Below are 14,688 nucleotides of genomic sequence, written 5' to 3' on the forward strand. Positions count from 1 at the left end.
TGGGTTATTATATTTTTTACTCCGCTTCTGAATCAAATATCTCCCCAGTTTATTTAGATGAGACTGTAAATAATTTACAAATCGCTATAAAGAGCAACATTGATTTCACACTGTGGATCTGAGGAGAGTTTGGTCAGCTAGTCAACATGGCCTCCATGAGGAAGTGACTTAAAATGTACCTGAGTTAAGAAGGAAAGAAATAGTCTCCACTATCAACCTTGAGAATCCAACCACAAGCAATGGCCAGCAAGACAGCTCAGCAAAAATGGCTTGCTCACAAGCCTGTTGACATGAGTTCAATCCTCAGTTCCCACAAGGTGGCAGGAGAGAACCAGATCTGGAAAGTCATCCTCTGGTCTTGTGTGTGCACGCACACAGAGATACCACCCACAAACACACACATACACACACAAAAAAACCAGAAAAATCTAAAAAAAAAGCACATATGGCACACAACTATGGAAGCAAAGTATCACACATGCAAAGGAGCAAACAGTAAAACTATATGAACAGATATTAGCTTAAGAAATCCACATGAAACTCATTTTTCCTAAAGATTGACTTTCATGTGTGTGCATGTCGGAAACATATATCTGTGGGTGACCACAGAAGACACAGGAAGGCTTCAGGTCCTCTAGAGCAGCAGTTACAAGCACCTGACATGGGTGCTGGGAATAGAACTCAGGTGTTGTGAAACAGCAGCAAGTTTTCTTAAACAATGACCTAGTTCTCTCGCCCACAAAGAACTCATTTTGTACGCCGCATCTAAATGAAGAGTCTAAGTTGAGAGATGAAGAGTCTAAGTTGAGAGATGAAGAGTCTAAGTTGAGAGATGAAGAGTCTAAGTTGAGCTCAGACTTTGGTTCATGTAGGAGTATAATAGTGTTTCTGAAACTCTCTGAGCAATAAAATCTTTCCTTTTCTATTATTTATTGAGAAAACCATTCAGAAGGCTTGTATACATTTTAATTGCCTTAGGTTCTGGTTATCTGTAATAGAAACTATAAATTAATCTGTAAGAAAAGACAGTAAAAGTGTTAGGGAAAAAAATGCCCAAGTTACATGACTGCATGTTCTCAACAGCAATAAAAATAAACTCAGATAGTTTAAGAATAACAAACCCAGAGGTCAACCATGTTTTCTGTCCTTGGACAGCCAATCATGCTTTTCAAAGCCTAACCCTGTCCCCATTACAGAAAACCTTTCCCAAAGGTCTCCCTGCAATACCCAAAAAGCTGACGTGCTCACTTGTTGCCTTCTCATGCCTGTGGCAGAGTCAAACCTGAGATTTTGGCTTCTGAAAATGGCATATTGATTCCGTTCTCCCCAGCTTTATCTAACCACCGCAATCTTTTAACTGAGAGCCTATCTCACTTCTGGAAAACATCTATAACTAAATTCTGGAGACTTTAGGTCATGTCACTCAGTTTCTTCATCAAGAACGTAAAGAAAGCTCATCATAACAATAAAACACAGCAGCATTTTAAAACCAAGTGCTTACCTTTGAATACTTCTGTAGTTCCTCGTCATCTGCAATCTGTGTGTCCAAGGTAGCTACCTACATTTACAAGAAAAATGTTTCCATGTTTGTTTGAGCATAATTTAATTTCCTCCTGTTTTCTGAAATATCAGCAAACTTGGCACATTGATAACTCATCTAAAAATCTCTGTCCAGTATTTCTGATATCCATAAATATAGCACATACCAATACATTTACTTTTCTGTCTCTACACTAATATTTTCATCCTAAATTATCTAGAAGTTGAACTGAAAATGACATATAATTTGACTTCCTGTCCTTCCTCTACATGGACTATATTTTATTAATATCTTATAGGTGCAGATTATCAGTAAACTAATTCTCCTTGCAAGAAATTCATTTCTACCAATGTCTACCAATAAAATTCAACTAATATCTGAACAGCACACACACAAGAAATTCATTTCTACCAATGTCTACCAATAAAATTCAACCAATATCTGAACAGCACACACACAAGAAATTCATTTCTACCAATGTCTACCAATAAAATTCAACCAATATCTGAACAGCACACACATCCAACTTTTGGTATTAAGAAGTTGCTCAAGTTTTAATGAAGGTGTACTAAGTGTACATACTGACATCAGCTCTAATTTACTTTCAATACCTAATACAAAGAAAATGCGACATCAATATGTCACACTATATTAAGAACGATGATGTGAAAATAAAAGTTTGTACCTGATCAATTCTGGTAAGAATTTCCCCCAAACGTGTTTAAACTACAGTGACAAAGTGGAGTCTACACATAGAGTCAAATAAGAAGATCTAACTATACCAACATAGAGTTAAATAAGAAGGTCTAACTATACCAACTTTAAATTCTAGGAGCCACCAAATTTTAATAAAATCCTCATTGTATTAGATCTGTAAAAAATTTACTATTGGACCATCAAGATGGCTCAGCAGGGGCTGGAGAGATGACTCAGCAGTTAAGAGCACTGGCTGCTTTTCCAGAAGACCTGGGTTTGATTCCCAGAGCCCCACAGTGGCTCACAACCATCTGGAACTACAGCTCCCAGGGATCTGACACCATCTTCTGGCCTCTGAGGGTACAAGCACACAGGTGGTGCACATACATACACAGTCAGGCACTTACACAGAAAATAAAGATTTTTTTTTAGAATGACTCAGCCGGTAAAACTCTTGCTGCGCAAGCCTAATGACCCAACTTTGATCTTTAAAATAAATGCAAAAGTGGAAGAAAACCACTCCTGAAAGCTGTCCTCCGACCTCCACATGCACACCCATACTCATAGGAAGAATCACAGCACGTATTTTAAAAAAATTATTCCTGCACTCAGGAGGCAAAGGCAGGTAGATCCCTGAGTTCAAGGCCAGCCTGATCTACAAACAGCCAGGGCTACACAAGTAAACCCTGTCTCAAAAAACAAAAACAAAAACAAAAACAAAAAACTGTACTGTAGCCCGGGCATAGTGGCACACACCTTAATCCCAGCACTTAAGAGGCTGAGGCAGGGAGATCTCTGAGGGGTCAAGGTCAGCCTGGTCTAAGTAATGAATTCAAGGACAGTCCTGCTTGAAAAAAGTGAAAATAAAAAAATCCCATCAAATAACTAGTGAGCCACATACTCCCTGAACACACACAAGGATGTGTGACTTTCTAGATAGCAGTCTAGTGACAGTGCTCTATGAACTGGAGACCCCGCAGTTACAAACTAACATGCAGGCCCGAGTGAACAGAAAGTGATAATGTAACTAATCTTAATGACACTAAAGCAACTCTGGTGACAGTGGCCAGACATCCAAAACACAAAGTGTCCACCCAGTATTAATGACCATATACATAAGAATGTGTCAGGACTACATAACAAGACTTTGCTCAAAACAGAAAATTTGAAATACAACAGAAATTTTATTGCCATGTTTGATGGCCACCTATGAGAGTTTTCTCGCAGCTTCTGCTTTCATGTGGATTCACTGGGGAAATGCAGCCAATCCTTTACTGGCCAAATCTAATAACTGGTGAAGGGAAGCCTAATGGCTGCTGGCACCATAAACTCATACCTCACCTAAATTACTTCCTGTTCTTCTAAATACATTTCATAATCATTCTTTCATTTTTCTCATAAAACTGTAAGATTCTTTGTGAAACATAGGACTAATATCCACAGCCCTTTCAGTGTACAATAAAACGAACAGATCATAAAAGCAATCATAAAGATGCCAGCCATTTTAAGCAGCTGATTCGAGTTATAAATTTAAAGGCAAGCTTTCACCCTCCTAATGTTCTTCTGCCTATTGTTGACCTAAATGTCTTCAATATGATCTGAGTGTCTGTTAATTGTAACTGAAGTCTGTGTACGGTCCTTAATTGTTCTTATAGCTTAAAACGCTTTAAAAATTGATTGATTGCCCTAATAGGAAAGAAAGACAGGAAGAAAATAATAGAAGCAGCCTGTGTCTTCTTTGACTCTCTCATGTCATTTTGAATTATAGTGTTAGGAGTGTAACGTGAAATGAAACATACCATTACTTCATAATCTGGGCCCAGTAGGTTTTCCCATCTGGATTTCAGCTCATTTTCTGTGGCGCCTGGGCCTTTCTCTGGATATACATCTATAAGAAAAAGAGCATTGAAGCTGCTGTAAGCCAAACATATTAACTAACAAATTCTTTAATAACAGCTCAGCTTCAGTAGAAAAAGGGGAAATGCGTAAAAAGGAAAACGTATTAATTTACATCTACCTGGTAATATAGATCAAAGTGACTTAGGAGAATAATACAAAATGTAAAGCCACCTGTGACAAACTTGTGAAGGGACTTTTGTTCAGAAATATTTTAAAGGGTAGAGGAAGTGATGAAGTACAAATGAATGTATAGTTTCTATGTAGTTTCCTACATATCTGGCTTAGTTTTATGTAGCTCTTACACAGATTTGATTTAAATGCTAATCTTTTCAAAGCAGTACCATTCCCTCTCTCCACTAGGAATGTAAATGCACACAGAGCTAGCACTCTAATCAGTAAGGCAGAGTGACACAACCCAGCCAGGCCTCCGCAAGCCAGGATGGACAGAAAGGCTAAAACCTGAGTTTCATCAGATAGAAACTTTAATTTTACACCAGTCTTATGCTGCTGCTTAATTATTAGGATATTTGTACCTTTTCAATGCTCTCGGTTTAATGGTGCCATTATCACACAAGTGAGATCATTTTATAAGCACAGACATATTTGAAGTGCCAGGCCTACCCTCTGTATAATCTTCCCCAAACTTTCAGAGTAGCTAGCAGTCTGAAGAATGCCTGGCAGATAAAAGTCAAAGTACTAAAACTATCACTGCACTTACATCCATACTAACAGCAGAGGGTAAAAAGGTTCCACGTTTTTTAAGTTCTTCATGTTACAGAACGCTTATCACAAGTGACATAGCCATCTGCCTACCGTCAAATGTAACATGCAGCATCAGCTCTTTTCATCTCCAGAGCAGCTCTTTGGCTGCACAGAACGCTTAATTACATACGACAAATCATTAAGTTAAATAGACTTACTTCAGAATCAGAGACTAAGACTAATGAACACTAAAGAACTTAAATTACTCCATTTACAAAAGAACATCCAGGAAATAACTATATTAACTGATATGCTAGATTACATTTAGGGACAGCTAATCAAAAAACCTATTAAAACAAGTATCAAAATCATTTTGGTGGCATGCACTCCTGTGAACATTTCCTTAAGAAATTCTGAATTCTTACAGTTTCGTTTCTCTCCCTTCCTTCCTTCCTTCCTTCCTTCCTTCCTTCCTTCCTTCCTTCCTTCCTTCCTTCTTCCTTCCTTTCTTAATTTACTAGTATTGGGTAGGGGGCAGAAGGAAGAGTCTACAAGCCACAGCACAGATGTGGACATCAGAGAACAACTTGTGTGGAGGTGGCTTTCTCCTTCCACCTTATGTGGGTTATCGGAACTGACCTGGGGTTTTCAGTACCTTTATGCACTAAACCACCTTTCCAGCCCCTTTACCAAATTCTTTAAAAGGTTCAACAATTTACCTGTTCAGTGTCTTCCAGGTGCAGTTTCATATCTGCTAAATGAATCTGAACATAATCTACAATGTATTGAAGGAATTCTAAGCTTACAAACATGGTAGTCAGATGACAGAAAGTTCACACAAGTAAAAAAAAGATGCTGATGATTATATTCCCTTAAGGCCTTCCTTTTAGGTAAAGAATGAAAGCACAGACAGCTATGCATTTTAAAGCACAGCTCAGAGGACTATGGCCTGAGGAGGGTGGTTAATCTCCTTGCAGCAGCAGCAGCAATAACAACAAAAAAGCTGCACAAGAGGATGAAACAAGAGAGTAACAAGATTATCTTAGGCAACCATTTTGCACGTGAGACAGAGACTAAGGACACAGCAGCCGGGAGAGGCAGGCATACTTGCGAACTGAAATTATACCTGTGCATGAAAGAAAAAATATAGTGAAATTTATTTTTAAAACCCGAGCACATGCTGGGTGTGGTAATGTGAACCTTTAACCCCAACACTTGGAAGGCAGCAGAAGGCAGATCTCTGTGAGGTTAAAGCCAGCCTGTGGCCTGCACAGCAAAGTCCAGGTTGCGAGGACTACATAGTGAGACCCTATCTCAAAATTATATATATATATATATATATATATATATATATATATATATATATATATATATATGTTGTTCATATAAATGAACAACAACAAAAAGGCATGGGTACAGCATAGGGGAGTGGAGACAGAAACGCTGTTAAGTTCTAGGCTAGCCTGAGCTATACAGTAATACCTTTTCTCAAAATCAAACAAAATAATGACAATAGCAATGAAACACCATTTCTAAAACTACTTCTAATTTCAAGTTTATCTGATTTTCACCTAGTTCTTTGATATTCATCTGAGGTCAACTAAATCAAAACAGTAACAATTAATTGTACTCCAGTTGGATCCAAAAGGGTAGCTTCTAAATCTTTATCTTGAGTGAGGTATTATACTTTCCTTCTGGCTATCTTTCCTAACATAAAAAAGACAAAAACAAAACCACCAAAAGTCAGATTCTCTGGAACATGGATGGAATATTGTAAGGAGTTTCCTTTAGCTGGCAAAGCTTTCCTTGAGTATCTCTGTAGAAGGAACTAAGCTATATCACTCAGTATGATTGCAGAACGCAGTCCCAATAACAGCTGACATGTCAAAACTGGAAACAATTCTAAAATGTTAAAATAAATATATTACAGATTGTCATTTGATGTAACTTACAAAAAACTGATGTTAACTTTTATGAAGAGGAAACATTTCTACATATAAGCAGAAAGCTACAATATTTAGATGTAATACAATTTTAACACATAAGAACACATAGTAATTAAAATGCTATGTAGTTATCGTATACTAATAAATATGCATTTAAAACACAATTAAACAAAGATTAAACAAAAATACACTTGGTGATCTATTGCCAAACGTGTTGAGATTATGTTAAGATTATAGTGAAAACACCGCATTTTATTAAAACGTAGAAGGTATAACGTCGCGGTAGTACTAGAGATTTAACCTAGGGCCTCATATATGCTAGGCTAGCATTCTACCATAGTGGTACATCCCTAGAAAAATGTCCTACCTTAAATCTCTAAGATGTCTCTACAGCATGAGCTTCCATCAGATAGACCGCTTTTATATAGACCTCTAATTCCTACCTATTATTAGGATATTTGTAGATTTACTAAGCCTTTGGTCTAATACTACTGCCTTTACTGCATAGGTTTGAGTCTGCTTCTGCAGATGTCACACCATATTAACTATCGAGAAGAAATGGTTAATAAACAAAACAGTTGAAGTACTCCAAAGAAAAGGCTTTTGGCCTACCTGGTTTTTCTAAGACTTGTATGTTGTTTTTTAGATTATCCAGTCTTTCTCCAATTTCCTCTGCTTCTGTACCCACATTAGTTTCTGTTTCCATGGATTCAGTTAGGGCTGGTACTTTAGGTAGTTCTGCACCAGTTCCTAAAATAAGAATTGCTAGCTTGAATCACTGGTCCTGCGGGGGAAGTGGGGCGGCACATTCAAATGAGCTTATTTCACTCCCACTCACCCTTTGCAGGCCCTCACTGCAGGTCATTCCTGTAATACTAAAATTTTCTGTTACATAATTAATTCTAAACAATAGCTTGATAGTATTCAAAGAATGAGGAAATACAGAAAATGAAAGTGAAAAGCAAGGTTAAGTCCATTACAAAAGTGGGATAGATTTCTTACAATATAGCTTTAGAAGGAAAAGAAAGGAAGGAAGGAAGGAAGGAAGGAAGGAAGGAAGGAAGGAAGGAAGGAAGGAAGGAAGGAAGGAGAAAAAGAAAGCAACAACAATGAGAAAGCTGTATGTGCTTGCTGTTGTGGACAGGTACTGAGCAACATGTGCAAACAGGCTGGACCAACCATCAAACACATGTGGAAAGCCAAAACAGCAACCTCAGAGACCATGATGGGGAGAACTTCCCTGGGTGCAGATGGCTCCTTGCCTTTTCTTCAGATGAGACAAAGCAAAGTTACCAGCAAGTCACTTAAGTATCTCTTAAACAGAAGAAACACAGCACAAGTGACACTTTGGAGGATTTTTCTTTCTGGTTTTTCAGGATAGGGTTTCTCTGTAGCTTTGGAGCTGTCCTGGAACTAGGTCTTGTAGACCAGGCTGACCTTGAACTCACAGAGATCCGCCTGCCTCTGCCTCCCAAGTGCTGGGATTAAAGGCATGCACTTGGCGGAAGGGCTTCATTTTATTAATAGTAATTCCTTGTCATTTTAAAAGAATTTTTAAAATATTAATATATTTTTTCAATGAGTGTTTTGCTTTCGGGTGCACATAAATACATTAAGCATGGGCCTGCTCACTGCAGAGGACAGAAGAGGATGTCAGATCCCTGGGAACCAGAATTAACGGTTGGTTATAAGCCTTCATGAGGGTGCTGCAAACCAAATCTGGGCTCTCTAAGAACAGCAAATGTTCTGAACTACCGAGCCATGGCTCCAGCTCTTTGTAAAAGAATTTTTATTAAAAGTACAAGGCTACAAAAAGAAATAATCAAAATTCAGGTTGTGGCATTTCAGTGTCTAATAGATAAATCTCTTCAGAAAAAAAAAACATAGAGCAGGGATGAGAGACTCTACATTCAGAAGTCATACAGTCACAACACAAGGAATGCATGATTTAGGAAGGATTTTAAGGGAGGGGTCAGGAAGAAAATATAGGAAGAAAAAATACAAAAGACATTTTAGGGTAAATGGGAAATGTGTATGTGTTGCCTGCCTCTCTCTTTCTTGATGTGCACACATATGTGTATGCTGGCGTGCATGCACAGAGACCTGAGGAGACCTTCAAGTGTCCGCGTCACTATCCACCTTATTTTTTTGAGATGGGATCTCTCTTTGAGCCTGGAGCTAGGCTGGCAGTCAGCAAACCCCAGCGCTCCTCCTGACTCCGGCCCTCATAGTGCTGGGTTTACAGGAGCAATGGACAGCCATGCTCAGCTTTTGTACAGATTTGAATTCAGGTCTTCATCTTACAAAGCAAGCATTCTAACCTTCTTATACACAAAGCAATCTCCCTGGCACTACCAACTGAGAAATCATACATACACAAAGTATCTGATATTTAATATTAGTAGTACCCTCTTTGTTGTGATAATAGTATGACTGTTTAAGAAAATATCCATATTTTCATGATGCTGACACCATTCAGTCTAAAGTGGTTCAGAAGGAATATGGGGAGATGATGACTGTCAGATCAAAGTGAAAAGTAACTGGGTGTTCGTTCTGTTCTGTTTTTCTATATGCTTGATATGTGTTGGGGGTTTTTTCGTTTTTGAATTTTTGTTTCTGTTTTTTCGAGACAGGGTTTCTCTGTAGCATTGGAGCTTGTCCTGGAACTAGCTCTTGTAGACCAGGCTGGCCTTGAACTCACAGAGATCTGCCAGCCTCTGTCTACAGAGTGCTGGAATTAAAGATGTGCACCACCTCCACCTGGCTTGCTTGAAATGTTTTAACAACAAAGAGTTCAAACATATAACCAATTAAACTCCTATCACTGTAACATGAGACTTTAAAGCCACTCACATAGTATTTTTTTAGATCATTAATCAACTGATGTCATAAAGAAATGCATACATAGTATCAGGATAAGAAATGCCAATCATTAATTGAGGCATTATTTATTTATAATAACCAAAATAAGGAAATAGTTTCAGTGAACACTTAGCATAAATACATAAATAAAATGTGTATATGCAAAATAACATTGATTCTTTAAAATTATTTTAAAATTTAAAATTTAAAATATTATTGATTCTTTAAAAAGGAAATCTAGCCAGTTGTTAGGGTCTAGATGAGTCTGGAGGATACTGTGAAGTAAAGTCAGCTCAGTAGAGAAGGAGAAATACTGCAGGGCTCGACCCACTTGAGCTATCTGCAGAGTCGAACTCAAAGAAACAGTAAAATGGCAGCTGACAAGAAGGGACAGTTAATGACATGAAGTTTCAGGTGAATCCTACAGTGTGAACTGATGGGATTTAGAACCAATTAGAAAGGAATCTTTGGTCATTCCTGTGACAGCTCATCTAGATTGGGGTGACTGAGGGTGACCTCACTCCACCTGATGAGATCCTGAACTGAACAAAAGGAGAAAGTATGTCGGATACGGACATCCTTCACCCTGTTTCCTTACTAGAGACGTCCTGTGACTAGCTAGTGCCTCACTCCTGTGACCATACCTTCCCCACCACGACACACAGTGTCTCTTTTTTTTTTTTTTTAACTGCTCAGAAATCTTTATTCACTAATAGGGTGATACTTTCCCCTTACCAAGCTGCTGCCCCTCCCATTCAGGGTTTCGCTGAGTTCAGTATCATCTATCCTGTTACAGGGGAAGGACCTCTTCCCTGGGGGGAAGTGGGGGGTTGCTGGTCTTTGTTGTCGGGGAACAAGGTGGGGAGGGACACTGGCCATCAGCACTTAGAGTTCCATGATGTCCCCAGCAGGGGATGCAGGGTAGAAGGGACTGGGGGTATCTCCCAGCCTCAGGAGCCTGAGGGCCTCAGGAATCAGGCTCCCAGGATAGCGCCACAGAAGCAGCTCTGGGCAAGAGCTCCTGAGTGGTGGCAGGACCTGGGGGAAAGTCACAGGGGGACTGCAGTAGGGGTGGTCATTATGTAGGCTGAGTCAAGAGAAGTGGGTGGCCATGTTCTCCTCGGAAAGAAACTGCTTGTGCAAGGGCTCCCTGGCGTCCAGGCCGCGAGCCACCCCAGTGGTGGCCCTTGGGTCCCGACTTGGGGGGCCTCGCTCCAGGGGATGTTGTAGGATCATTACGTTTCAGGGTCCTGCAGATCCAGACAGTGTCTCTTGAACTATAGGCCAGAACTAATCCTTCCTTCCTTTCTTAAAATGTTTCTTGGTAAGTATTTGGTCATGGCAATGAGAAAAGCGATTAATATAATAATAACTTTTCTCATTTTAGATTTATTTATTTTATTTTATGTGTATAACTATTTTGACCATGTACATGCATGGTGCCTGGAGAGATCAGAAAAGAACATTTTGATCCCTTGGAACTTAAGTTTATTTGCTTGGGGGTGGTTGTTGTTGTTTTGTTTAATAGGGTTTTTTGTTTTGTTTTTGTTATTTTATTTTAAAAGTCCTCACTATTTAACCCTTACTGGTCTGGAACTTACTATGTACATCAGGAAGGTCAGGGTGGACTTGAACTCACAGAGATTTGCCTATTTCTCTCCTCAGTATTGGGATTAAAGATATACATCTCCACCAAACCTGGTGAAACTGATATTAATAATAGTTTCTTTTTAAGGGCCATTCAGAGGAGCTGGAAAGATGCCTAGTAGTCTAGAGCACTGGCTGCTCTTCCAGAGGACCTGGAAGGACAGAAGAGGGCATCAGATTCCTTGGGAGTAGAGTTACAGTTTTTAGCTGTCATGTGGGGGCTTGGAAGGATCCTAGGTCAAAACAGTGATTTCCGTCTCCATTTTGAGGCAATCAGTACATGCCTCCTGTCATTTGGGCTGGTGCACTACAGCAGGTCCGGAAAAAGACTGCAAAGGAGACCAGCTGACTCATTTCCCCATCACGCCATTACACATTTCCTACTCAGTCTTCCAGACCATACCTTTGCCATTCTTCCAAACTCAGCTCCACGGAGAGGAGAAGGATGGGAGCAGGAATTACCTCTGTCTGAAGGCTGTTCAAACGGAGAATCAGATGAAGATGCTTTCCTGCGAACTAGGGTTAGGTGCACCACCTGCCCTGCATTTCGTAATACTTCAACAACATCCTGGTTGGCAAAACCCTGAATATTCACACCGTCCACCTATGACATCAAGAGAAAGAACAGAGTTTCAAGCAAACCATTACCATTTTTGTTTTGTGTTTTGAAAGAAGGTCTCACTACGTGGCAAAGAGAGACCAACTCAGTACATAGCCCAAGCTGGCCTCAGATTCAGTATTTCTCTTGCCTCAGCCTCTTGAGCACTGGTTAGAGGTGTCTGAGTCATCATGCCTATCAACTATTCCCATTTTTAACTTTGGCATTGCTGAATAAAATGGGGTAACTAGTTTTTCTTCCCAAATACTTTATGCAGTATCAGAAAGTATTTTTGAATAAAAATATAAAATTAGTTTTGTTGACAAATTTACATGCAAATAAGAAAATAAATTCCAACACACACACACATATGTTTGTTTGTTTTTTGGGTTTTTGCTTTGTTTTGTTTTTCAAGACAGGGTTTCTCTGTAGCTTTGGAGCCTTTCCTGGAACTTGCTCTGTAGAACAGGCTGGCCTTGAACTCAGAGATTCACATGTCTCTACCCATGAGTTCTATGTACCCAACGACACATACAGACTCTTAAAGAGTACTATATAGAGAATATGGAAACATCTTTCAGATACTTTCTATGCATACATTTATTTAAGTGTGTAATTTTCCCCACCAATATATTTAGTAGAATGTTTCCTCTTTGACAGAAATAAATCATATTTAGAGCCTAAAATCGTATAAGAGTCTGAATCAAATATGATTTCACTGCAATAGTAAAGCTAATTTTTTAATACCTTATGAGCTGGGCATGGTGGAGCAAGTGTTTAATCCCAGCACTTGAGAGGCAGGTGGATCTCTAAATTCAAGGACAGCCAGGTCTACAAACTGAGCTCTAGGCCAGTCAAGGCTATATAGTGAGATCCTGTGCCAAAAAACAACAAACCTTAAAATTAAAATAAAACTAAAATTACAAAATTAAACTAAGCCATCGTCTTCTCTTGCATATGATAGAAAGACCAACCACCCTCCCTCCATCTTAATTCAAATATACAAGAGAAAGTCATTACTTACAGCCACTATTTTGTCATTCACTTGAATTTGGCCATTGTGGTACGCAGCACTTCCTGGTATTATACTTTTCACATAAATCCCTGAAGCTTCCCCTGAACGTGCACAGACATACAGAAAAAAAGGAAGAAAGCTAAAATTAGGACCTGATTGCAAAATTCTTATCAAGAGGTTAATTAGCTAAAGAGGCTGACTAGAGACTTCATAAATACTATTTTGAACACATGCAGGGAAATTGATGGATTATTTCAAACTGTCACCATCACAAGTGACCTGAATTCAAAATGATTTGACTGATGACTACCCTTCTGGAGAAATAATCAGTAATGGAACCTTGATGAATGCATTTCTCTCTAAGCAGGGATTCTGGGGTGCTAGGACAAACCCTGATCTATCTCTACTTGAACTGCTAACTCAGCACAAGCTCTCGTCATTTTTCACTAGCATCACGACAAGAGTCACATGTATCCCTGCTATATTTAGTTGAGTGCTGATTTGTATCATCCAGATACAAAGAAAACCACATGTGGTCCTTTAAAAAAGCTAGAATGGGGCCAGAAAGATGGCCTGGCACCCTGAGTTCAATCCTAGGAGCACACATAAAGGTGAAAATAATCAGCTTCACAAAGTGATCCTGTGACCTTTACAGGAACCCCAGGACAGGCACACACATCCCTAGACACATAGAATAATAATTTTAAAAAATAGAATGAGCTCAGCAGCATAAAATAATCCTTATACTATAAAATTAAATATTTAACAACAAACAGCTATAAAAATTATAAACATATAAAAAGTAACATTCCCAAGAGAAAGAACTACAAGGAAAATGGTTTAAGTATAAAACTGTATCTCTTAATGGTTTTACTAAGCTCCCACTGCTAGCATAATTATATATATAAAAACTTTACTGAATCATATCCCAGATATTCAATATCAGGAAAAATAATTTATATTTCTGCAGATGGCCATGGGAGTATACAGCACATAACAACTAGCGTTCAGCAGGTCGACCCACCAGACAAACGACTCTCTGTTGGGGAGCCACACAAGGAAAAGTCCATGGGGCACTGGCTGTAGAAACCAGTTGCTACTGTCGGTAATTTCTCTCATGTGCCACTTCATTTTTTCCCTAAGAACTGCTATGGGTGTACTGCTATTGCTTGTATGTTTATCTTGGGAAAATATTCCAGCTGTTGTGCACTCATATAGCTGTGGGTGGTCAGGAAGATGATTTCTACTTAATTTGTGTAATGATGATGAATAGATATAACACTAGGGTATTTTTCATTATTCAGACTGACACAGAAAAGTAATAGTTTTCTCAGTCACAAAGACAAATAATTTTAGACTTCAGAACATAGTCAAAACAATCTGGTTGCTCCTAGAGACAAATACACATGGACAAATTCCCAAGTGTTGTTTATTGCTGATTCAAGGTCAGGCTAGAAGCAACATTAGTAGACATAACTTTCTCAGCAACTGACTTTTTGCACATAGTCCCAGCCTCAGTTCATGTTATGGGCTCAAGTTTCAGTCAATAGTTTACTTTCTGTCTGAGAACCCGAACTATTTAGGCTATGTGCATGGCAAAGCATTACTCACTAGTCAATGCGGCATCCCAAGCCTAAGAGAAACTTGTGTGACTTATCTTGCTTTTTGAGAATGGGTCAGGCCCTGAAAATGTAACATATGATTGTCCATAGTTTGGCTGAGGATAGGAGGCTGTGTGGAGCTATGAAGAAGGTGATGGGAGAAAAGGGGTGGAGAGATGTGC

The 14,688-nt window shown here is 39.0% G+C and overlaps 1 protein-coding gene and 1 pseudogene across 7 annotated transcripts in view; both read right to left on the reverse strand.

The window, feature by feature from the left end:
* Patj (PATJ crumbs cell polarity complex component) overlaps positions 1 to 14,688 on the reverse strand; it is a 317,812-nt gene that overhangs the window by 262,875 nt on the left and 40,249 nt on the right. For all 7 annotated transcript variants that reach the window (XM_085686293.2, XM_085686290.2, XM_085686292.2 and 4 more), the window contains exons 10-14: positions 12,915 to 13,006; positions 11,755 to 11,896; positions 7,396 to 7,533; positions 4,036 to 4,124; positions 1,502 to 1,558 (exon numbers count right to left, since the gene is read on the reverse strand). In XM_085686293.2, coding sequence (XP_085542419.2) covers positions 1,502 to 1,558; positions 4,036 to 4,124; positions 7,396 to 7,533; positions 11,755 to 11,896; positions 12,915 to 13,006 — 518 coding nt within the window. The remainder of the gene's footprint in view (positions 1 to 1,501; positions 1,559 to 4,035; positions 4,125 to 7,395; positions 7,534 to 11,754; positions 11,897 to 12,914; positions 13,007 to 14,688) is intronic.
* Positions 10,317 to 10,897, reverse strand: LOC146895103 (host cell factor C1 regulator 1 pseudogene; annotated as a pseudogene).

The sequence above is a fragment of the Myodes glareolus genome, chromosome 3 (assembly GCF_982192425.1).
Source record: "Myodes glareolus chromosome 3, mMyoGla1.1, whole genome shotgun sequence".
Taxonomy (NCBI): Eukaryota; Metazoa; Chordata; class Mammalia; order Rodentia; family Cricetidae; genus Myodes; species Myodes glareolus.